We start from the raw sequence: 26,286 nt of genomic DNA, 5'->3' as shown, positions 1-26,286 counted from the left end.
TCTGCCCCGTTTCCAAGTTGTATTTGCTTTTTGCTTTGGCGTCTGTCGCCCCATTCTAAGCACGTCAGCAGCCAAGGCCACTTGACGATCTCCCGATCCAAAACCCGAAAACAATGGACTTCGCTTCGTGATCTACTGCGACATAATTGCCCAGATTATGTTTAGTTTACTGCCCCGCGCCTTAGCTCTCTTTTGATAAGCCCAAAACGCCCACTGAAAAAGCAACGACTTTGACATTAAGCTGTCAGAAAAGGCAAACAACCAAAAATAAAAAAAAAAACCAAATTCAAATCAACCCAAATGCAAAGAAAAGCTTGCCCACAACAATAACATTCAATCAGTGGCATTCGACCTTGTGGCTGAATGCACTTTGCGCCAGAAAGTGGGTCGGATCGATCGGATGAAGCTAATGGAGCAGCTCAAGGTGGCGGGAAATCGTTGCCAAGATAACCAAATTCTGGGATAACTATGACATGCACTTTACTACCATAAATTGAAAATCAATTAAAAGCATTTTTTTGGTTTTTTTTTTCATATCTTAGATTTCTTTTTATACCCGCTATCCATAAAGTAGAAGGGTATTTTAACTTTGCGTCTCTAGGAAATGAGAAAGCATCTAACGATCTAATAAATTATATTCTCGATCAGCGTCAACATCCGAGACGATATACTATGATCTGTCTGTCTGTCTATCCGTCTCTTAGTTGATTTGGCTGACAATCTGGAATACTGTGCAGTATATTTTGAATGTAGTACCATATCAATATACCAAATATAGACTTTAGTATATTTTTTGTATTTTTGAATTTCAAATTAATATTGATATATTTCAAAATAAATACCGCAATGTTTTATTCACAATGGACAGCGGGTATCTCGCAGTCGAGCACACTCAAGTGTAGCTTTCTTACTTGTTTTCTTTGTTATCTTTTCCTCATATCTGTGATTACTTTTTTAACCACAATTCAAGGTCAGCGCGCAGTTAAATTAATTTAATTTAAATGCTACCGCTGCATTTGGATTTTATTTATTAACACTTTTTTTGTACTCAGTCATAATGTGAGTAGTAATTTTTATGTCTTACTTGAGTTCAATTGAAAGCTTTTGAAATTTGTTGTGGCATTTTTTTTTGTTGCGGATTTCTTTTGAATTTCGGCTTGGCTGCAATACTATGCTAATTATTATTATGAATAATTAATTGAAATTATAGCTTAATGTCCGGCGGTTGAATTGATTTTGAATTGGGAAACAGATCCGTTTCGTTGGTATTGCGCAAATGCATTTTTCTGGCAAATGCAGAACGAAAGACTCTGGCAACGAACTTGTTTCTGCTCAGCCTATTGCATACATTACAAAACAAAAAGTTTGCCACTCAATCAACAACAGCAGCGACAACAGCAACAGCAACAGCAACGGCAACAACAACAACAGCAACGCACACAAATTGCTTTAATTGCAACAAATTTTTGCGAGTACTCGGTATCAAGTTGAGTCTCTTTTGGACCTCTCGCATGTGGGCAAGCTTATGGAGATTGCTGACGCTGAGACTCGCCACAAGCTGAAGCTGGAGCTGAAGCTGAAGCTGAAGCTGTGGCGACTTACCTTGCCATGCAATCGCGCGAAATACGTCAACAATTGTTAAGCTCAAGCACCCGCAACTAGAAATATGCCCAAGCTTCAAGTGTCCAACTCCAACTCCATCTCTAACTTCGACTCAGACACTGCAACTTAGACAACAACTCGAACTGCGTTTGCGTTGTAGAGACGATTAAAGTTTATGCTATGGTTAGAGGCAGTCAGGCGAATGGATTACTACAGTTTGGGCGTTTCTTCGAATCCGGTTGGTTGCTGCTGCTGTTCATTCTCAACTGGACTTCTAGCCCTGGTCATAAATGTTGGCCGGATCTAATGCAAAATGAGTGCGACTTCGACTGCAACTTCGACTATGACGCTACGTTGCAATACTCAACAGCAATTGCTGCATAATTAAATGCAAAGGAAACGAGCAATATGGCAAAACTATAATAACAAAACACTCGGACGGACGGACAACATCAACATCAACAACAACAACAACAATGTTGTCGTAAACGGCAAAAGTTTGCACAAAATTTGTAATTGTCATCGCTGTCTGTCTGTCTGTCTGGCCAAAAACTACCAAATCGCCAGCCACAGTGGTTGTGTGTGTGTGTGTAAATGTAAACAACCTTAAGTTGTACTTAGATCCTAGAGAGTAAGCACACTCACACAAAACACAATTCTAATATGAGTCGACAAGGCCTTTCAGCAAGAGAAGATTCTGTTTCCATGTTATATTAGATTGTGTACAGAACTTTTCTTGGCGTGAACTAATGCGTCATCATGTCACTTTTATATATATTTAACAAAGTTTTTTGGTCTAAGAAAATCAACAGTGATTAGAGAAAGCATTTGTTGACTTTAAGAAACAAAAATATAAAATTTATAAGGGCTTATCATACCTGAAATACTTTATAAGCTGATTTAAATAAATGAAACAGGTTGAATTATATATACTTAGAAATACTTTGTTAGTAAATAATGAAAAGTCATCTAATATGAATTTTATGTATATTTAAAATAGTATTAAAGCATTAAACAATTAATAGTGACTATAAATAAAGTAAATATATAATTTGTTTTTAATCGCAGATGAAAGAAGATGATTTAAATTAAATTGTAATTATATAAAAATTATTTAGAAGTATTTTTAACTATGTTAGCTAATATTGGAAATAATCTAAGTACACAGGATATCAAGTTTAAATTATATATATAGAAGAAAATCAATAGTGATCAGAAAAATCACTTATAGACTTGAAATAACAAAAAATATAGAAATGTAGAAGTTCCTAATCCTAGCTGAAAGATTATAGGGGTGATTTAAACAATGAAATAAATTCTTATTTTATAAAAAATACTTTGAAGTACTTTTGACAACATTAATTAATATTAAAAATAATGTTTGTTGTATCTAAATGTATTTGCCTTTGCCGTATGAGTTCTGAACATGCAACTTTTAAATTTATAGTATATTCCTTCTTTAAGTTAACAGAATTTTGAAGGGCATTAAAATCGATGTCGGCTAAATGTCAGTTTATAATTTTTGCCCTTTATAAGACCAAATTTGGAATTCGTTATAGTTTCGCAATAAAATTAATAAAAAAAACTGCTCTGAAATATAAAAGATTGAAATGTCTAAATAATATCAGTAATCGCATGCAAGTCAAGCATATTTATTTATTTATTTATTAATGATTCGTCATGCACTTTTTTACACATTCACGCGACCAACCCATAATCAAAGCAAATACATTCCATATATGGGGGAGGCGCAGTCATCAATCAAAATGGGAAAAACTGCGATTATCAATGTGCATTTTCTATGGCTGACTAAAATTCAATTAATTGGCCACAGTGTGCACAGTGTGTCTGCGTCATTTGGTAAACAAAAGACGTAATCAGATCGTGCTCTAATTCAGGCAGCCTGCAGATATCCAAATCGTTGTTGTTGTTGCTGTTGTTGCTGTTCTTATTACCTTGCTGTGACTCCGAATACTCAATGCGCAGTGCGCAGCTGTTGCAACTAGAGTTAACAGCAAATAGTTGTTGCCTTTAGATGTTTTGCTTTGGCTGTTAGTGATCCGTTACATGTTGCTGTTGTTGTTGTTTTTGGTTTTTCGCTTTTTTTTACGTTTTTGTATTGTCGTTGGAGTTGTCTCGTTGTTGTCGTGCTAACCTTGAGATGATTACTTCAATTTTGTAAGTACACGCTGGCCAGCCAAGCAGAGCAGCCCCCCGTCTTGGCCACTAATTCGAGACAATTTATTAAATGAGCCAAATCGGGGCAAGTACAAAATAACAAAATAAAAAAAACACATATAGTTACACCGACAGCCAAAAATATGCCATAAAACAAAGACAAATGGCAAAATGACGCCTGGTAATGGTTATGGTAATGATTATGGAGCCAGGGCGCCTACAAATTCGAGTAGTCCAACCAGTACTTGTTCATGTCTGCCCTCCTCGAAAAGATTAAACCAAAACCAAGAAAAAATTGGGCATTTGTGGCGCCCAGTTCCGCTGTTGCATGCTGCAGAGCCATGTACAACCTGCATCTTTATGGCTCATTTGCGCAAGAGCTCTTTCGTTAATAGGCAAAACGGCCTACAAGGCAATTAAAAATGTTCGAGTGTGCCACAAAATGAAATGAATCATGTGAGTCTGTGCTGTGCGTGGCAGGAGGAGCAAAAGGTGGAGTCGCCACAAGAACACAGACAAAAGTTCGCAATCCCAGCAACAACAATTGCATTAAGCGCATGCAATCTGAGTTACATTATGAGAGGAAACACCTCCGCCCACCAAAATGTACTTATAGAAGCCATTGTTTTAGTAGAAATATGTATAAACAATATTTATTGCTAATTTTGTTCGTGCTGCGAAATGGTTTTCATTTATTTACAAAAGGTATATGCACTACATAAGAAGATAGAATAGAAAATTTTATGAGGAAGTAGAGTTTTACAATATTTTAAATGTTTAGAAATATTGTGGGTAAAAGATTGTTAATTTTTATAATTACTGACTAAAAAATGTCTCGAGAAAGTAAAGGTTGATAAAGATTCCGACTGTTTACGATCCAAACATTAAAAAATATATATATATGCATATATTTGGAAATTCCATTGGTAAATCTCAAACTGATTTTTATAGATTCTTTTTTAAATATTATATGTTCTATAAGTTAAAAACAATGTTTGTTCAAATTATTTAGAAGACAAATAAACTGATCTCTTCCTAGCTATGATATATGTATATAGCTCAATTTAAGTGAGATTTATTTATTTGGCCACCCAATTAGATGTGCAAATTTACAGATTTTATGAAATTATATTATAGCTAATATAAGAATATTTTATTTCATCGACTTTTACTATTTTTTGTTGAACAACATTTCCATAGTGTATTTAAAAGTCGGAAGATTTAACCATTTTTACTCTTATTCTTATTTGTATTGTGCGAGGGAGCAGCTTTGGAGAGGTCATACCAATTAAATCGTGATAGCTGATGGAAAATCAGTAAATTTGCGATTTTTCATAGATTCAGCTTGATCATGATTTTTTTATATCTATTTTTCATAAATGAATATTAATTGTCTGTTATTTCTAGGAAACCAAAGTAGAATTGCAATGACGTTTGATATAAATGTACATAGCATAATAATTGTTTGTTATTGATTAATATCATTGCCAAAATAGACAAATGTTAGATACTTAGTAACTTAGTAGCAAAAATGTATCTGTAGTATAAATTGATATTGGTAATATTTTTATTTTTGTTATGTACATTTAATACTTTTTATATTTTCTAGAATATATTACATAATTATGCATATTCATATTTAAAAACTCGTTTATTATTTATGAAATTCTATTACAAGTTAGTTATTTCAATTATAATAAAATATAATTTAGTAAATTAAAAATTGTAATACTTACAAAAATACTTAAACGTTTTTGTATATTTAATTTAATCAAATATTATGGCTGTATGTATGAATATTCATAACATTCGCCTGCACTTAGCCCACGAAAATGAGTAATTTGAGTTAATTTCCATTTGAAAAGCAAAGCGGAGACATAAACCGCAGCAGCAACAACTGTAACAACAGCAGCAGCAGCAGCGGCGACAGCGAGAGCAACAACAATGCGCAGTCCATTTACTTTAAACTAACTGAACTTCACTCTCGTTTTCTAAAAGGCATAAAATAATTGCCGTACAGTTGGCGTTGGCGTCAACGTCAACGTCGGCGTCGGCATCGCGTCAACAGCATCGCAACATGGTTGTGTTTGTTGTTGTTACAGCAGCAGTTGTTGTTGGTGCGTCAACTTCTTGGGCTTCACTTGCAAATGGCAATTGTGATTGTTGGTGTTGTCGTCTGCCGTTGTTGTTGCCATTGCCGTTGACCGTTCGCTCGTTAGCTTACCTTGCGTTCGGCTCGCTAATCGTGTCTTTTGGCTTCGGCTTCGGCTTCGCAGCGCCATCAACTCGGGCGTTGTCTTTGTATATAAAAGCGGCTTCCTTCTTGGTTCTAGTTATCAGTTGAATTCAGCTCAACGTATCGCACACACGCGTCTTACAACCAACAAACCCCCAAAAAACTCTAAATAAACCATAGCAATGGCTTTCTTCAAAGTGAGTGCCACATACAGTACAGTGATCCCTGATCTAGTGCAACATAAAACTGTGTCTAATTTCATAAATTGTTTTGTGCCTAATTCTACACTTTTTTGCAACACAGTCTTTGATCTGCTTGGCTGTCCTGAGCGCTGCCTCCGCCGGTGTCCTGCATGGCGGTCCCGCTCTATACGCCTCTGGCCCCGCTCTCGCCTATGCCGGCCATGGCCACCACGATGAGGGTCTGGACTACCATGTAAGTGTGTGACCCTCGTGACATTTTGATGAGATTTTTCTCACAACTGTCGGCCGCATCGAGTCCATTAGCATATTGCGGCCACTTTTGTGTGGCGTGCAACATGCAATCGCAATCGCAATCTGACTGTTGTTGTTCTATGCTTCTTTGTTCGACAGGCGTATCCCAAGTACCACTACAACTACGGTGTCGCTGACTCCCACACTGGTGATGTGAAGTCACAGCATGAGGTGCGCGATGGCGATGTTGTCAAGGGCTCCTACTCTCTGGTTGAGCCCGATGGTTCGGTGCGCACCGTTGAGTACACCGCCGATGATCACAACGGTTTCAATGCCGTCGTCCACAAGAGCGCCCCCACCGTCCACCACGCTCCCGCACCCGCAATTGTCGCCCACGCCGCTCCTCTGGCCGTTGCCCATGCTGCTCCTCTGGCCATTGCTCACTCAGCTCCCGCTATTGCCCACCATGTGTCCGCTGCTCCAGCTGTCCCCTATGCTGGCTCTCTGGCGCATCATGCCGCCGCCGTGCCTGCCTACGGTTATGCCACCCACAACGCTCACGCGCATGTTGCCCACTACTAAGGAACAACAACAACAACACCGAAGGATCTAACCCGGACAAACGCCCAATCCTCAAACCACAATCACCCGAACCTTTTCATATTTATTAAGCACGCGACGACAACGTTTTTTTACGAAACCCATTGACTCCTGATGAAGTTTGAAGCTGAAGCCTGCAAAATACTCAAGTCACTCACACTTTGTAAATAATCAAGAACAGAACAGCGTCAGATCGGGAGCAGTGCCACAACATGAAACACCTCTTCAGCATTTGTCATCACTCTTGCTCATTCGCCTTGTCTCTGTCTCACCCACTCAATCAACCAATCAACCAATCAATCACTCAATCACTCTCACACACATGCAGCTTTCATGCAACTCTCTCACTCTCTTTTGTAATTTATACATCGAATCATCTAATTTTTGTATATACTACTATGAACGCCCATCAACACAATGCCACACCCACGAAATGAAAGATGAATCTGCTGAGGATCATAACTGAAGATCAAGATGACGATGAAGAAGCTATAAAGGATTACAGAATGGAATATACATTACACAAATATAAATTGGGAATTTATAATTTGTAACATGTCTCATAATTTCTGTTTAATTTTTAAGTTAATTGAAACTGCGACAAAATGCTATAAATATAAAATGTAGTGAATTACAAAAATCAAAATACGCATCTTTTACTTTTTGCAAACTCTTGAAGTTAACAGGATTTACTAATCAGTTGATCTATTAACTTTTACTAATACTTTTATTTGTATACCAACTATTCCAACTATTTCTTATTTCCTTTCATAGTATATTAATATCTATAAACTTTTGAAAATAATTTATTAATATCAACAATCTTTAAAATAATCTTACTTTTCTATACACCATTTAAAGTCTTCTCTAGTTCTACAAAACCTCAACTGATTAATTTTTCAACTCTCGACTATTTCGTTTACAATCTATGACTCTTAATGAAATCTGGGATTTCTATTAAATCATCGCATAAACTAGTTTTATACTATTGTTTATATATTTTTATGCCATACTCTCACATCTCGCCACTTGATTCGACTGTCAACGATGACAGCGATTTTCTATTTACGCTTACTTTAAGCGCTTTCAATCGACTTTAATTGGCAATCATTTACTTTAATTATGGTTTACATTTTGTGATCAGAATCAGAAACAAACTAACATGGCTAACACTAAGTTAAGTTATGTAAATTGTTAGTTAGCCAATGCAATGCTCATGACCGCGCATATTGATTGACAATTATGGGTTAGCTAATTTGTGGGTGGGCAGCTGAAAGGTGAAGGTAGAATCAAGCAGGTGTAGACATTAAAAAGAAGCAGAAGTATTATTATCTATAGTGCCAGTTGCGCAATCAAGGCTGTCCAAGATCCGTTGAAGACTACTTGTTGTCATTGAGCATTGTTAAGAATTAATATTTTATTCTATTATAACCTTTAGTCTTTAGAAAATGTTTCCAGGGCATTGCAGACAGTATTAGCATATAATAATAGAATAGTAATTAACTAATTTTCCATTTTTGAAAGTAGGAATTGTCATGATTCAGCTTGTGACGCAATTACTTTTAAAATAGATTTAATTCAGGAATAGATTGTTCAAGATATTGGCGTTAATTTCTTAGACAGAAAAGTGAATGTGTGGACACAGGTGCGTATGAGTGATATTGAGTAGTAAATTGCTAATGAGGGTCAACGGAAATAATCACAATGTATAAACCAGATCGAAAGTTTTCTATACGAATCCAGCTTCATATTCAGATAATCCCAGATAATAATAAGTAAATCTTTCGCAATGTGGAATATTAAATAATGCGAAGCGCAAACATTCCATTAATTTTTAATGTGCTTGCAAAATTTGTAATATAATTTGAAGTGTAGTTGAAAATTAATTATATTTAAAGCATATATATTTATTTCAAGCTCAGTTAAGTCAATTAAATATTAACTCATGCTCATAACGCACTTCGAAATGTCTTAATTGTAAGCCCAATTTAGTTTGAGCTCAATTAAAATGGCTTGCAAAATATTAAGTAATTTGCCATAGCTCTTATTAGTAATTTATGATTATGTCAAAAGTAGTTAAATGCTTTTTAAATTATTTTAAATAATATTTTCCAATTCTTCAATAGTTTTGGTTTAAAACATTGCAACTATAAGTAAAGCAAATTTATTAAAATGATTGTTAGATGGCGTTAGATTTCTCATTAGCTGTTTGTATACTTTTGGGCTGACAAACTAATGGCTTTAACGAAATATACTTTTGAGCTGCAAAAAGCGGCTTAAACTGAAACGAGTTATACAATTTTGTTAGCACTGCTAATATGTTTAGTGAGAATATAAGAGCTGGAGTTATAAGTAGATAAATATGTTAAATGCTGAACAGTTTTTTTGAGCTGTGAGAGGAAAATTTTGTTTGGACTTTAGTAAAAAGAAACATTTTTGCTTGGCTTGAATAAGTTTATTTTATTGATTATAATGTTTCAATTGAATTAGAATAATATCTCTAAGTTTGTCAAGACGTTTAACTAAATCAAATAAAAATGAAAAATTTTTGTAGACAGACTTTGTGGCCAACTCAGTCCCAAGGTCAAAGACAGTCTCGGGTCTCAGCCACTTCCGATGCATCTGCATTCAATCATCTGCTTAATGCGGTAAAAGCTCTCATCTTTCATTGCCACTTCCAGACTGTGTCGATAACAATCCCTGGCGACCACAAATTGACGGAAGCCTGCTCCAATTATCTCTCCTGCCGATTGGTAGCCAATGTGGTCACAAGTTGTTGTGGGCGTATGGGGCTCATGTAAAATAATCAGTTATAAACATAAACATTATGGAGTGAAGTCGCTTCCGTCGTGCAACAAATCTTGTTACTTCCGTCACTTTAATGTGTGAACTGCCAAAAGAAGCAACAACAAAACAAAACAAAAAGAAAAACAAACAACAAGAAAGCGATATATACATATGCATATTGATCTCTTAATGGTCGCAACGTGAAGATACAACTTAGAGAAGACAAAAACGTAGAAGACGCCTCAAATGTGGCGCACAGACAAATTTATCATAGCCAGAAAATCGAAAAAAATCAGCGAAGCGTTTAAATGTGCGCCAAAAAAAAAAGAAGAAAAATATGAAACAATACAAAGAAGTAAAGCAAAATACGAAAAGAAGAAAAATACTTTAAACATTTTACGTGCACTCCATTAATTAGACAGCGCCTAGTCAGAGACTTAAGTTGGACATTTCTTGGTTAGACTAAGCACAGCTGCCCTGTGGCCGGGTTCTTTAACAGTTAAGGTCATCTGTTTACTTGGGTTGAGGTTTCCATTATGCACGTCTCACTCTAAGCTAGGAAATGCCGGAAGGAAGTTCCGCTGGCTGGCGAAAATCTTCAAATGCCCCAAACACACTCTACGTATACGTGTTGGCCGAAATACTCACGTTCAAATCAGCTCAATGTCTGCCCCGGTGACTGGCAAGAAACCGAGTAGCTAAAGATACTCATTTACTCATTGCTCCAATAACCTTTTCCACATCCACATTTCAATGATAGCAAAATATCAGCAATATGTATTATATGTATGTATATGAAACTTTGTCGTAGTCGACTGGCAATCTTCTTCATCAATAAATGACAGTTACTAACGACTTTTTGTTTTTGCTTGCACTTGGTGAATTGAATCAACATGTTGACATTCAAGTACGAATAACTTCGTATCGATCGATCTCCCTCCCCCCTGTTCAACACTTGCTCTGCTTCGGTTTCATTTTCGTTTGCTGTAGAACAACATTAAGATACATACATTCCGTAGATATGCATCGCCAGCTCGAGCCGCTAATACAATTTATAGATAATCAAATGCATGGCGCTACTGAAACGCCGTGACTTCTTACTGGATTACGGTGATGCGTCGCAATTGTCAGCTGCACAGTGGTTAGAACTTTAATTGAATTTAATGAATTATTGGAGCATTGTTGTAGGGAAGCATTTTCAATAAAAACTACATATACATTATGATATTTATAATTAAATAATAATAACAGTAAACAAATATATAACATTATATATTTTTAAAATTCAAATACAAATCTATGAAGAAAATTAATAAATGGAAAGTACGACGTTTGGTTATGAAAGCATTATAAATCATGAAACTTGCTTTAAGAGTCAAAACTTTTATTTATCTTATTTAAAAATGTGATATAAAAGTTAATTAAAAAGGCATTCTATATGGGTCATTTAGTCTAGGTAGCTTTGGTTGACAATCTAGTATATTTTAATTGAATTTGGGAAGAGAGTATCACTCAGTTGAGTACACTCCTTAGCAGCTAATGTATATTCTTTTCTTATTTACTTTAATTGCAATTTTTGCTCGTCTTCAAAAAATACTAAATGATAATTTCAATTTACTTTTAATAAAACCTTTTCAGTCGTAAAGCGAAATCACACCAATGTGCCATGTAAATGTCGCTGCCTGTCTGCGTAATTGAAAAATGTCATTAATAATTAACTAATGCTGGACAACAAGTAAAGCGAACAACTGGCTAACTGCCCAACCGACCAAGTGATCAACTGGGCAGACATAATTAGAGTTATAAGCGATTTGCATTTTGCTGCGCATAAATAAACATTTCAACAGAGGAGCAGTTGATGAAGGGGCTGCAAGATATCATGACTTTGGCATAATCATCTCAACGTAGTTGAGTAGTTATGCATGCTGCCTGTCAGCGTCAATTATATAACAAAGCTAACTGGATTATTTGGGGGTTAATTTGATGCATGGCGGCAAGTCATGGTGGTAGCAACATCAGCTCAGCTCAGCTGCCTGCAACAAATTGGCCCAAAAGGTGCGAGAATTCACTTCCATCTCTCTCTCTCTCTCTCTCTCGCTCGCTTCTTCGCTCGGTTGAAGCTGCAGCAAACAAACTGAAAATTTATAGCAGCTTCTCTTTGGAACTGGAAGCCATTAATTTGCATTTTATTACAGCGACCACATTTGCCACGGGTCATTTTCATGGCGCGTTACAAACTCTTGTTAACAATGGTCAGTCAATTGGCCCGAACACTGAAGATGCGGCAGTGGCTGAGGCACTCAGCCATGTCCAACTAAGCGACAACAATGATGCCCACCCACACCACAAAGACACAGACACTCACTTTCCACTGCCACAACTCTCTACGCTACACTCCACTTGCAACATTCGCACCTTGAAGTCACCTTCGCCGCATGTTGCAAGCGACAATTTACCTCAAGCAAATGCTTATTGCCCATTGCCCACTGTCCATTGTCAAATTAGTTTGTGTTTTTGTGTAAATAAGCTCAAATTAGGTGACCAACCTGGCCCAGCTATGACAGCGTCTAAAAGTAAACCAAGTCAAAGTCGTCATCATTGCCCAAAAAATAGAGCTCGCTTCAATTCGTGCTGCCTTGGCCGGGTTCAATCTTCATTTGACTCAAATTTGCGTCTTCACGGGGCGTTGGCACATTTTCAATTGCATTGTCAGAATCGAGCAGCGAATGGAGGACAGCGAAGAGGGCGCGACTTGTTGATTTTAATGTGAAAACATTTCTGAAGTGATGCAATTATCAGATCAACTAAATAATATGATTAATTTATAGTTTAAGAAATTTATATTTATGCACTCAGGTTTAACATTTCTATGATTTTTATTTCAGTATTTTTATCTCAATCATTTTCATTTATTTTTCTTATTTTTATTTTCTGATTTTATTGAAATATTGTAAAAATATGGTAAATCATTTCCTTTTTTTCTTATTATAATTTAAAATAAGCACATCAATATATATAATCATTTTGTCTACAATTTATTTAAATGAAATTTACTACTTATTTGTAGCAAATCTAAAAATAAAAATCTTCCTTAAAACTATTTTTAAGAAACTCCGACAGTGCATTTATTTTTTCTTATAAATTGATGAATAGATTTTTCCATATTATTTTTTTTTTAATTTGTTAAAATTTGATTCTAATGAATAGGTTAAAAATATAAGTTATTCCTTTACAAATTAGATTTAACAAATTTTATTTTGATTTTGCTTAAATTTATTTGTGTAATAATAAGAGTTATTCCTTTATTATTTTTGTTGTTTATCAAAAGATTTTTATATTCATTCGTTTTGAATTTATTTTCAACATATTCAAATAAAACTATGCTGCGATTTTTTTACTATCATTTTTCATTGTTATTCAAAATTTAAACAAACAGATTTATCAATTCATTTTTTGTGAATTTGTTAAAATTAGTTTTTATTTGTATTCCCATCAGCGGCTATCAAATATATTTCATATTTTAACGATCTACTTAATTTTATTTTAGAGCTCTTTCAAATTAATGTTTCACATTATTTTTGGCAAAACATAATGGAAATTCCACTCCCACATGCCACACGCTCCATCGTAAAGTCACAAAATTCAACTGCCACGCCACATTTAACATAAAAAAAATATATGAATATGTGAATTTCAAAATTTATTCTAGACATTAGCGTGTACGTCACATTTTATACAGATGCTTAGTTATGTTTATTGTACTTTAATAGTCAGCATAGAGGAAGAAACGAAGGGGCAAAAACATTTTGCTGCAAGGCACGCACAAGTTTAGCTTACCTACAAAAATTCTGTCAAGCTGCTGCTGCTGCATATGGAAAACCTTCGGAAAATGCCGACAATCGTTTTACGGATTTTTCCCAACCAAAAATAAGAGCGAGATAGAGAGAGAGAGACTCGAGAATTGGACTTGAAGTTAGCATGTCTGCGTGGCCAATCGCTTTGGCGGCGAGCACAAACATGCAAATTGACTTAATCTAGTATTTAGTTGTACTTTTTTGTCTTTCGACTGCCGCCAAACCGCAAAAAACTAAAACCTTAGACGGAGGCAGCGACAGCGATGGGAGACAATTGTATGCAAGTGCTGAAGGTTGTTTGCCAAAAGAAAATTAACGAAATATTATTTCGTTGGCTATTCGCGCACTTCTCCGCGTATGAAATTCACTCTAATTAGAGTCTTTAGTACGCCCCTCGCTTTTTTAATTATGTGAAAATGGGCAGCTGGCTCGAATGTTGACCTGGGCATAAATTAGCGCATATTATTAACTTGAGCGCAAATTGTTTTTGTTGTTATTGCTGTGACTCTTGCGGTTTGTCAATATTTCTAATAAGTTTGTTAGCTGCCAACCTCAATTGGCACGTTCTCGTCGTGGTTCAAGGATGAGCAAAACTTTAGACTCCAACTGAAATTGTCTCAGCGATCTTATTACTCTTTGAATAGCTTTTTTCCACTGTTTTTTTGTTGATCTGTGAAACCATAAATCACTCGCTAAATAGCATATATATTCTTGATCGGTTTCTTTGATTTTAATAACGTTGCTCTTTCTTTCTCACTCGATTGTACTTCATAACGACAAATTACTCATGAGTAGTTCAACAATTTGTGCTAAATTCACATGCATATCATTTGTTTCTTACCACAAACAGCTGCTATCTTTGTACCTAGTCCAATTAACCACTTAGTTAATAGCAAATTAAAAGAGAGATACTCTAACTTAGAGTTCTCTAGCTTTGGTTATGATTAATAAAAGCGAAGTAAACATTTAGATACTGCAATTTTTACGTTCAATTAATTTACAATCTATTAATTAAAATGATAGCTAGCTTTGTTAATGTTAAGATTAATAAAAGTGAATAAACATTTAGGTGCTACAATTTTTACATTTAAATAATTTACAATCTATTAATTAAAATGATAGTCTAAGCTATCTTTGAAAATTAAAAAATAATATTTAAAAATTTTTACAAACATTTCTAATTTGATATTGCAAATTTTGAGTTAAATTAATTTACAAGCTAGTTAAATCAAAAGTGAGTCAAAGGTGCTTTTTAAATAATTATTGTGCAGATGTTTATCTTTTCAACAAGAGTATAAAATGTTCTTTGGGAGTTAACTAACATTCACCTTTGGATTAATTAGTTCAATATATTTAGCGCACAATATGCGTGGGAATACAGCCGTTTAACAGCCAGAGATGACAATGAAAAATGCAGCATGAAATGTTAGTAATTATAATAAATACATCAACAAAATACAGACAACAAAACTTTTATGATAAACCTTTCTATTACAAAGTCCTTTTCTGTGGTAATAATCTTTTTTTTTTAAGTCTTCAACTCTGGTCAATTGAGTCTTATTAAAAAGTGACGCGATGCTAATTCATTATTGATTATTGAGCAACTAAAAAACTTGACCATAACAAGTTATAGTTATAGTTATAAGAAAAATATAAATTAGTTTAAATTGCTGGTGTCATATTCTTTTTTTTGCGCCGCTTTTGCTTTTATTCGCTGCCTAGAATGGAACTGCGTTTGAACTTTGCTGCCGCGCTTGACCTTCAGAGCACGACAAGAATTAACTAGCAAGAAGGGGGGAGATTGAGGGGCTTAATACGAACTTCAAGAAGTCTGTTTCGGTTCTGTTGTTGGTTTTCATTCAGATCAGATCACTGAGAATTTCGCATGTGCCAAATAACTAGGGCTTTTTGTTAAGGCTACAACAATTGCGGCAATTGTTTTTGTTGTTTTTTTTTTTGTTGGTTACAACTTGACCCGATTTTCGTTTAAGGTACAAGAGATACTATATTTTATTGTCAGCGATTTGCGTTAGAATTAAGTTGTTAAAATAAATTACATTTTATTGCATACTATTTGTTATAGTCCAGGGCAAAAATAATTATGACGCTGCAGTTCGTTGCCTAAGTCTTTCGTTATGAAAAGGAAATTAATGATTAAGCTATGATTAATACCAGCCACAATTCTAACAAAAACAAAAGTGATTGCCATCGTGTTGGATGACTTCATTATGTGGGGATCGAAAACACAATGCATAGACAGCTCTGGAAATCTGTCGCCAATTTGCTGCACTGCTTCCATACCCAGACCCCATTCAACGGGGTTAGTGTAGCAACATCCCAATCCAATCCATGCTGCAACTTCATTCACATGGCCTCCCCCCTCATTTCGCACCGCACAGCAAAATCGGCGTCTCTCTCTCTCTCTCGCTGTGCTCACCACGACGTCGACGGCGACGTCGTCATCGTCGGCATCGACTCAGTTGAGTGACTGTGTCTTGCTGCCGCTGCCACTGCCGCTGCTTCGGCTGTTTTCGCACATTTCGCGCTTATTTAAATGGAAACTCGAAACTAGAATAGCCACAGTATTCCGGTGAACTTGGCGTTGTTTGTATCTCTTGCCGTTGCAGTACTAAAAGTAAATACAATTCAAAAACTGTGTCTTCATAAAAGTGCTCTAACTGAATTTTGAATTTTTGTGTGTTTTGTTTTTCAATTTTAGCGAATTATCAAATTCCATACAAAAATATATATATCGTAAAACGAGTATAAAAATCTTACACGAAATGGCAAATTTCATGTGCTTTGTTATCCTTTCGATGGCTCTGTTCGCCAGTGTTGCTGTGGCGCGGCCAGGATACGCTGTGGATTACTATGTGAGTGGCTGTTACAATTTTGAGTGTGCCAACGAACACTAAACAAAAAGTGAATTCAAAGAAAACTGAAAGTGAAACTTGTGTGTTTATTATTTTTAATATTTTTTACGCTCTCGTTTTTGGTTTTGTCAAAAAAGGATCATCCCAAATATGCCTTCAACTACGGTGTGGCAGATCATACGACTGGCGATGTGAAATCCCAGCATGAAACTCGCGATGGTGATGTTGTCAAGGGTAAATACGAACTCAAAAACTTTTATATATTTCTTACTAACTTACTCTTTTTCCCCCAACAATTTGCTTTCTTCGCAGGTCAATATTCGCTGGTCGAACCCGATGGCTCCATTCGCACTGTGGACTACACGGCTGATCCCATTCATGGCTTCAATGCGGTTGTCACCAAGTCTGGCCCCACTGTGCACGCCCAATCGCTGGTCACCAAACCAATTGTGGCCCACAAGCCCATTCTGACCCACTATGAACCGCATGTGGCTCCTGTGGCTGCTCCTGTGGTGGTCGCTTCCCCAGCGCCTTATGGTGAGTGAGAAGTTCAAATATCTTATTGTGATTTAGCTGAAATGGATTCGCACTCCCTGATTTACTATTTAGCAGCCCTCATGCACCTCCAGATAGTTTGTGGTTGTTTGTTGTTGGTAACAGTTAGTTAATTGTAGACACTTTGTCTGACATATTTTTTGGTGCATTTGCCGTTGTTGTTCTTGTTATTGCATTTTTCTAGGCATGAACACGTATCGCATGCTCAAGCTGTTCAGGCGTCACGCCAACTATTTTAACAATCAATATCGCAAATTGCGGCCAGACGACGAATACGATGACATCTTTGTGCTGGCTACTGTGCAGCAGCAACAGCAGACAACAATTGCAGCGGAGGCAGATGATTATTATGCAGCCTACTGAATCAGCATTGAATTCTCTGTCGTCTAGTTATGCACATGTTTACCATATTTCTATTATAATACATAATTATCATTTAGCTATTGCCCTGCCCTGCTTTGAGTGTTGTGTAATTCCTTTCCTTCCCCGTTTTGCATGGCAATTAGCTGTGAGTGTGTGTGTGCAGTGAGCGCAGTGAGGCGACTAAACTGAATCATCGCATCGTGAAATGTGTAACATTTCTTAAGACTGCATTTTGTTGACTAATCGCAATGCACCACACGCCCACGCAACTGTTAATTATGTCATGAGTTCGCTGATGCAGTCGAGATTAGTTCAAGTTTTTTGTTTAACACTTCTTTTTTTTTTGGTTTTTGTTGTGCATTTGCCTCTCACTCATATAACATCATTTTCCAAACCTTTTTTCCCACACTAATTATGCCATATTGCAGCAGCAGCGGCAGCAGCGCATTGAGTTGCCGCTTTTCCAGCAACAAAACGCAAAAAAAAAAATGCTGTGCGGAAAATTGTGTTGCCCATTTTCAGTTTTTAACCTCAAGCCAACATCTTTTCTCAATGTCGCAACTGTTGCTGGGAATTGTTGTTGTGATTGTTGTTGTGACTGCATGTGAAAATCATTTTAATCGTTGTCTACCATTTTCATAATTAAGAATCGCACAGCAAACGCACCCACACAAAACTTTTGCCGAATGCCCAAACAAAAGACTTAGGCAACGAACTTCGGCTTGCTTAAATTTGCATGCACAAAAAAAAAAAGCATTGAGATGAAAAGGAAGTTCCACAACAAACTAGCGCAAAAACAACAACACCTGTGACCAATTGACTTTGCTCGTTACAAATTCGTGACAATCCGAAAGAGAAAAATCTCTTGAGCCAATTTACAAAACAAACCGTTACCAGCTGCTGAATCATTTCATTTACAACAATTGAAAACAAATCTCTGATAATATTTACTGGTCATTTTGTACTTTAAGTCAACAAGCATTATGCCCCCGCTGCCGCGCCCATTCACTACGATTACGATGATGGCTACTACAACCAGGCTCAGTACGAATATGTGCCACAATACGATGCCGGACACTATGGCCACTATGCGAGTCCCTATGCGACATCTCACTATTAAGCATCTCGGCTAAGCTAAGCGCAATTTAGTTTGTATAGAAGAAATGACAAAAACAAAATACAACTCTAGCTTGGAGTATTTATGTCGACCCTTTAAGCAGTTGTATGGTTGCTAAACATTTTCGTTTTGAGATCCACACATACTGTCAACATGCTGACCCACACACACACACACAAACACACAGACACACATATGACAAATGACACACTGAAGCTGAGTAAGATAATAATGATATGGATGCTAATTTAAGTTGTGAATTTTTCTGTAAAATAAAGTTTCAACAACATTTTATAAGTGACAAAAATATAATGATGTTTTTCTGGTACAATTTTGGCATTTATGGAAATGAAAATGGTATAAGAAACAGATGAAAGAAGACTTTTCAAAAATGATATGTGATATGGAAATCTGATGAAATATGACTCTTATAAGTAACAAAGAGTAATGACGATTTTCTAAGAAAATTTGGTTATTTATGGAAAGTAAAATGTCCTATATTAACAGATGAAAAAAAACTTTAATAAGTGACAAAAAAAATAATGATGTTTTTTAATAAACATGTAGGAAACATATGGAAAATGACTTTTATGAGTAATAGAAGATAATGATGTTTTTCTAGTATAATTTTTGTATTTGTTGAGATGAAAATGGTGTAGGAAACAGATGAAAGATTACTTTTATAAGAGAAAAAAATTATAATGCTTTTCTAATAAAATTTAGTTCATTATGGAAATAAAAAATGGCATAGGAATCAAATGGAAGATGTCTTGCATAAGGGTAACCTTTCGCTTTTTATCAACCCCATAAAGATTTACTGTTTATACTTTATACTTTTATTTGCTGCAGTCTGGGAACTAATTTTTAACGCAGTTTTTAATGATCTTGCCGGCAAATAGCATTTACGAGCGATACGTAATTATGCATAAAACCGTTCCATAATTTTACAAAGTGATGTGGGCTCTTCGCTCAAATGGCAGCAGATGCAACAGTTCCCACCTTACAGACTTGACTTCAACGTTGGCGGCGTAATTTGCACTTGATCAAGTATATTGCTATTATTTAAACGATTGAAATGTAATTTATTTGAATATTTCTTAAGCATTTTTTATTTCGTTATTGCTGCAATAATTCATGGCCAATTGAGCGCGGTTACATTTAAGCCGAACATTGAATTTGTGTATTGAAATAAATGACAATAGTTAAAAAGTTAGCGTGGTTGAAGATTTCCGCTCTTCTCGCTCTGTGCTGCAGCCAGCAACAACTTTTTTATGGTCAACAAATTTGCAACTGTTTTCTTATATAAGTGAGTCTCGTTTTTTTGTTGCTGATGAACTGTTTGACTGGCCCATTTGTGTATCTTAATTGGCCATTGAAAGCTTTCTTCCGGCTGTTTCCGCTGACCAATTGAACCAAGATCAAAAAGCTTTATGATCAAGATCGAAAGCGTTAAGCTTTTCGAATAAGCTTGCATATATTATATGAAGAGCTTATTACGGGTTACTCAAAAGCTTTTAAGGGGATTGTAAACAAACTAAAGTTTAAAGTTTTATTTGAATAAAAAATATATTAACATACCTTGAGGCTGTTTACTTTATGAAAATCTTAAAGTCGACTTCTGGGCCGATAACTGTATAAACAGTTTATTGAACTTTTTTTACTTTCAGCACTTTCAGAGTAAAGAATGTCATTAATGTCACACACCCCCATTTTATGATCGCGTTTGGTTTTTATCACGTATACGACTCATTATACACATGTTTTGCTTGATTAACGCCAGCTTAATGTAGTAATAGATCCATTGTGGCGCAACTGGATACAGCATAAATCGAGCAAATCGTTTCATTTAACACTTGACTAATTAGTAAATGAATTCGATTTGAATTCGACGTTAATAACTTTAGTAACAGTTGTGCATAAATGCAACCGGTCCGGATTGTGATTCAACAGCGAATTCCAGTTGCGGGCATTCAGCTAATCCATTCAAAATCATTGCTCAATGCAATGGATTAGCTGGTTTACTTAGCCAGCTCCGACGTCATCTTCTTAGTGCCGGATTAAACTGGCTCAAGGCTAAGCTGTAACTGGTCCCAGTGATTCCTAATTGAGACTCGGATTCTAAGACGTCTCTTAGGTTTTGCATAAAACTTACATTAAATCGCATGATAAGTGGATGCACTATGTCAATTGAATTACGAGCTGCATTTGCAATGCCAAACGCCAACATCAACACCTATAAATAAATATACGAGAGTCGCTTGCACAATGCTCATTTATTTTTTGAGCGCATTAATTTTGTATTAACATTTTTGAAATTTCGCCTGGTGACTGAAAAAAGCCAACGAAAGTGACAATTAAAATCTTTTAAATCTTGACTAGCCGTCTGTGGCAGCATTTCCTTAAGAGAGCGCTCGCCCAGATGCTTAAAGCCTCCGGCTATGCCGGGCCAAGACGGTCCAAGGTGGGGACGGGGCTGTGTCAGCGCCGCCAAACCTCAATTATAGCAACGCCGGCAGCCAACTTCTCTATAAACCAATGTGTGTTTGTGCGCACAGAAACACAGATACATTCGTATATGGAGCCGGCACAGGTTGCCAAAGTGGACAATTTAATGTGGCTGTCATGTTAAATGCCAGGCCAATAATTTAAGCCTCATTTTTCTTGGCTAAGAAATGTTTGATGGGTGGTATGTGAACTATTGGGCTCACATCTGTGCCTCACGAAATTACCAAAATCAAAAAACCAAAAAAAAAATATATTCACGGATTAATAAGTAGAGCACAATCAAAGTTATGTTTGCCATTGGCTATGAGAAATTGAGAAGGGCCATGAACAGGTTATGTAATGGAAAAATCGAGAGTGAAGCGAAATGATGAAGAAAAGTATAAAAGAAAAAAGGTAGAAAGCCTTAAAAGCTGTGAAAGTAGTATTAAAATATATGAAATGAATATACTAAAAATACTTATAAGTATCAAAGCGGCGTTAAAATATATCCAATTAATCTACCAACAAATATTAAAGCGGTAATATATGAAATTAGTATATTAAAATTACTTATAAGTTTCAAAGCATTATTAAAATATAACAAATTAATATAGCAAAAATACTAATATATTTAAAATATACCACAGAATACAATATACACCAAATGTCATCCAAGCAAATTAATATCAGACAGCTGCAGCAGTTTCTTGTCATATAAAATTATTATTTGATTTTTATCTATTTTTAGAGTTTTAATTGTTTCAAACAGGTTAATTGCTTGTGCTTAGAAGTGCTGAGCCAGATTAACTTTTAATTACCGATTATCTGGTGGTTTATGAAGTCATCGATATGACAATAAAATAAACATATTATTTTAGTATTACTTTAATAACTTGTGCTGTACATTTTTACAATAAATTTAGTAACAGTTCAATTTACCAACAATTTTATGAAGCTATAACAAAATTTATTATGAGCAGCGAAATAAAATTGAAATTACACTAAACACTCAAAGGTCTTCTGTAATGACTAGCACTTAATATTAATACAAATGTATCTACAATTACAACAAATAGTTTGGACAATAGCTATTATTATCATTGTATTATTAGCAATTTGAAAAGCAACAATAAACTTGCATAAACCATCTGAATCTTAGCTAAAGTCATTATACATTGATTTCATAGCATCGTGCGATTAAAACAAGTTCTTTGGAATTATAGTTCCGCTAATAGTTTGCATAGTTCCATCACTTTAATACTAATTAACAAATATTTTAGCTGGAATATCGTATAGCTAATTGCATTTCATTATGGGCCATTTAAAGTAATTTGTTAACAATTACGGCTAGCATTTCCGTTTGCCAGAAAATGAATTAGCCACGTGCTGATCCCGAAATGAAACGCTAATCGAGGCAGAGCTCTGGCTCTCGACTTTTGTGTGAAATCGGAAAACAAAAAACTCAAAAATGTGAGAAATAAACCACAAATAAATCGCATTTTATACTTAACGCAAACTCTCTTGAACTCCATTTGCGGTTTTGGTTTTTTTGTAACAACAAATATGAAAATGTAAACAAAATGAATCCACAAAAAAACAGATTTCGTTTAATGAAACTTTGTCGAGCAGAGAGCCAAGCGCCTAAATGATGGCAAAAAGCGGTTAAAGCGCCTTTGAAATCCATTTGCTTGATGGCTCTATTTGTATTATTGTTGTTTATTTATTTGATTATTCGTAGCTGCTGCCGCTGTTGTTGTTGCTGTTGTTGTTCGTGTTGTATTATGCAAACATCTTTGGCGATTCTTAAGATACACGTATCCATTAGATACATCGCAGTACACACGATCAAGACCCTTTTAAAGAGATTGTCTCGGCACGTTTTCAATATTGCAAAATCACTTGTAGATACTATGAGATTGTGTGTGTGCTATTGACTCATGAGCATTAAGAACAACAACAATGAGCTTCCCATATGACGATGATGATGCGTCACTTTTGCTATCAACATTGAAAAAATCAACAAGTAAAACTGATTTTCCAGCCGACGCGTCGTTAGACGGGTTTTACTGATTATTGCCATGGATTTTCATTTTCATTTTCCTTTTTTTTTTTTTGCGAAATTTTGCAAGGCTTTAATGTTGCTGCTGGTTTTGGTTTTTTTTCGTATTCATACCCGCTACACATAGAGTAGAAGGGTATTATAACTTTGTGCCGGCAGGAAATGTATGTAACAGACAGAGGGAGACTTCTAAGACCCTATAAAGTATAATATTTCTTAATCAGTGTCAACAGCCGAGTTGATATGGCCATGTGCGTCTGTCCGTAAGAAATATTGGATCTCAGAGACTATAATAGATAAAGGTATAATTCTTTTTCAGCAGCATTTGTTGTGTTTAAACGCAGGTCAATAAAAAGAGTAATTTTAAATTAAGAGCCGAATTTTTGTACATACAGTAATAATAATGTCTTTATATTTTCAGGAATTATAAAGACATTATTATTACTATATGTACAAGAATTCGACGGTTAAGATCAGATAAAAATTGTAGAAGTTATTTAAGAAACACTTTCGTATCTTATGGTATATTTTGCATGTAGTACTATAGTATATCAATATACCAAATATAGTAATTGCTATATTCTTGTAATTTTGTGGTATATTGTTTTGCTCATATTCAAAATGGGTAGCGGGTATCTCACAGTCGAGCACACTCGACTTAAGCTTTCTTACTTGTTTTATGTGTTGTTGGTGTTGCTGCATTGTTGCAGTTTTGTTGCCAGCTTTTTATGGTGTTCAAACTAATTTGTGGTTACAAGCGACTGCCGGCCTGTATTTTTGTTTTTTTTTCGTGGCTCAAAACACAAACTGCGGCATCATGCCCTTTTGTTGTTAACTAACTGTGTGAGGTGGTGGCTTATTGAATGGGGAGCATAGGAGCTTAGTAGGAGAGCACGACCATGCGCAAGGAGGGGTGGCGGGGTGCTCATAAGAGTGCGGCACAATTTGCAATTATTGTTGAACAAAAGCGCCAAAAGTCGACCAACAACAACAGCAACAAAGTCTGGCTTGGAGGAGGCGTACAAAGAAGGAGTTTGATGTTGGAGTTGGCAGGATTGCTTCATCGCATTACAGCTGAACTAATTTGCCAAATTTAGTAACAAATTATACATACTATGCATATGTTATACACACACACAATTAAGGTCGCTTTTGGTTTGCGCTGTCAACTAAATCTCAGAATCTCTGCAGCACAAAACTGACAGGCAACTTTCGAGACATCTCTGTGGAAGTGCACTTCAAACACTACACAGAGCAGAGCGTGGCAGTTGCAAAGTGTTTGCCATTGATACAGGCAGAGGCAAAGGCAAAGGCAAAAAGGCAAAAGGCACAACAAGTACTAACATCAAACAAGCCACAAAGTGAGTGTAAAGGAAGCAACACAAAAATCGCTTGAGTTGCCTTTCCTTTTTTTAATTTTTGTATGCAGCTTAGATATGTATTAAAAAATTTGCAGCAATTACTTACCAACAAAAAAAAATATCAACTGAACTGCAACTGCAAACAACTGTAAATCTCAATTTGCATAAAGCAAAGTTCAATAGCATAAATAGCATTCGGACATAACACAACGATCTACTATAGTTCCCCTTCATTTGGTCCGGGGCAACAACTTTCATGCAATTGATTTTCCATGAACTTCAATTTCGGTTTTGCATGTTTGGGCTGCCAACTAAAGGAGTGCAAACTGAAGGGGGAACTGTGGCTAGTTTTGAGCCTTTTTCCGCAAGTTTCGCATACAATTGTCATTGTCATTGCTTTTGGCTTTTATTGTTGTTGTTTATGCTGTTGACCTGTCGGGAGATTTATATTTACCTGCTGCCCATTTGAAGCACATTATGTAAATTTCGCATTGGAAACTGGTTCGTGTTTGGTTTTTTTGTTTGTTTGTTTTCATTGCATAGCCGAATCGAAGCGATTTCTTTTGCAGCGTGTGTCTGTGTTTGTTTTGTTGATTCGCATATCACATTAAGCGCTTTTCCACTTCAGCTTTTATCCCAGGCGCTTTTTAATTGCCAACTTCAGTTTACACACTCGGTGCATTTTCTTTCATGCCAGGAAGACAATTAAAAGCAAGCAGAACTTGTAAACGAGTAGTCTTAAAACTTTTGAAATTGAAATCAAAGAAAATGTATTTGTTATTGTTTTATAGGACACTTCACGACTCGAATAACTTCCGACTTATTTGGATTATAAAAAGCCAGTTATGCTATAAATACAAAAAGTTAAAAATAGACGACTTGTGTGAATACTAAAATTTAAGTAATAGCCAAAATAAAAAAAATTATAAAAACAGACGAAAAAGTGTATAGCATTCAGAAATTTCTGAAAGAATAAATAAGCCAAAGGTTAGTCATTCACAAATTATTAGCTTAGCAAACGAAATATATAAAGCAAAAGTTTCATAGCAGTCAGAAATTATTAATTTTATAATAATAAAAATTATGAAAATCATGAATTCTTAACACTAAATATTATATGTTATACTATATGAAACGGTATGAACACAAATAATAAATATATATAATAAATACATTATGTTCAGAAATTATTAATTTGTATAAGAAATAAATAAAACGAAAGTTTAAAATCATTCAGAAATTATTGTCCTAGAATAAGGAAAATATATGAAAAACATTTTTAGTCAGTGTTTTTGTGTTATCAGTCAGAAATTATAAATTTCTCAGTAATAACAACTAAGACAATAGTGAAGTTTAGTCAATAAATATATTATATCTTCAAATAAATAGTATGAAAGTAGTATGAACATATACTGTGAATAGACTCACAAATTATAATCTCCATATATGAATTATATTTGTGTATACGAAATGTATTGTTAAAAATATTAAACTAACTTAATATTCAAACCCTTTCGAAGTTTTTGAAAATATTTTTTGCCTCACCAAATTTTATATTATGTTTCTTACATTGTTTTTCTTTTTGTATTGAAATTTATCTGTGTAACTTGAAAAGACTAAGTTGAATGTTTTCTTATTTTTGAACATCCTTTTTCGTATTCAAATAAAATGACAATACTTAACGCGTTTTAAGGTATTACTCTTTTGTTTTAAGCTTATAAATGTGAACAAAATTAATTTACCAATAACAATATTCGAAATATGAACAGTTAATACTTAATGA

At 35.2% G+C, this 26,286-nt stretch overlaps 2 protein-coding genes and 1 long non-coding RNA gene across 3 annotated transcripts; 2 read left to right on the top strand and 1 right to left on the bottom strand.

The window, feature by feature from the left end:
* Positions 1-6,084: 6,084 nt before the first annotated feature.
* LOC133842838 (cuticle protein 7) lies at positions 6,085-7,696 on the top strand. Its single transcript, XM_062276100.1, has 3 exons — positions 6,085-6,213; positions 6,320-6,451; positions 6,610-7,696. Exons 1-3 carry the CDS (start codon positions 6,199-6,201, stop codon positions 7,030-7,032), a joined length of 570 nt encoding a protein of 189 aa, XP_062132084.1. The 5' UTR covers positions 6,085-6,198; the 3' UTR covers positions 7,033-7,696.
* An 8,557-nt stretch (positions 7,697-16,253) lies between these two features.
* On the top strand, positions 16,254-18,902 carry LOC133842839 (larval cuticle protein A2B). The gene is made up of 5 exons (XM_062276101.1): positions 16,254-16,326; positions 16,411-16,564; positions 16,702-16,798; positions 16,877-17,101; positions 18,454-18,902. The coding sequence occupies exons 2-5, from the start codon at positions 16,475-16,477 to the stop codon at positions 18,600-18,602; spliced, it is 561 nt and encodes a 186-aa protein (XP_062132085.1). The 5' UTR covers positions 16,254-16,326; positions 16,411-16,474; the 3' UTR covers positions 18,603-18,902.
* A 775-nt stretch (positions 18,903-19,677) lies between these two features.
* On the bottom strand, positions 19,678-21,187 carry LOC133842483 (uncharacterized). Its single transcript, XR_009894404.1, has 2 exons — positions 20,178-21,187; positions 19,678-20,110 (listed from the first exon to the last, which is right to left on the bottom strand). It is a non-coding gene; the product is annotated as an uncharacterized LOC133842483 (long non-coding RNA).
* Between the last annotated feature and the right edge of the window lie 5,099 nt (positions 21,188-26,286).

The sequence above is a fragment of the Drosophila sulfurigaster genome, chromosome 3 (assembly GCF_023558435.1).
Source record: "Drosophila sulfurigaster albostrigata strain 15112-1811.04 chromosome 3, ASM2355843v2, whole genome shotgun sequence".
Taxonomy (NCBI): domain Eukaryota; kingdom Metazoa; phylum Arthropoda; class Insecta; order Diptera; family Drosophilidae; genus Drosophila; species Drosophila sulfurigaster.
The sequence above is the reverse complement of the archived record's forward strand: the minus strand, read 5'-3'. Positions and strand labels throughout refer to the sequence as shown.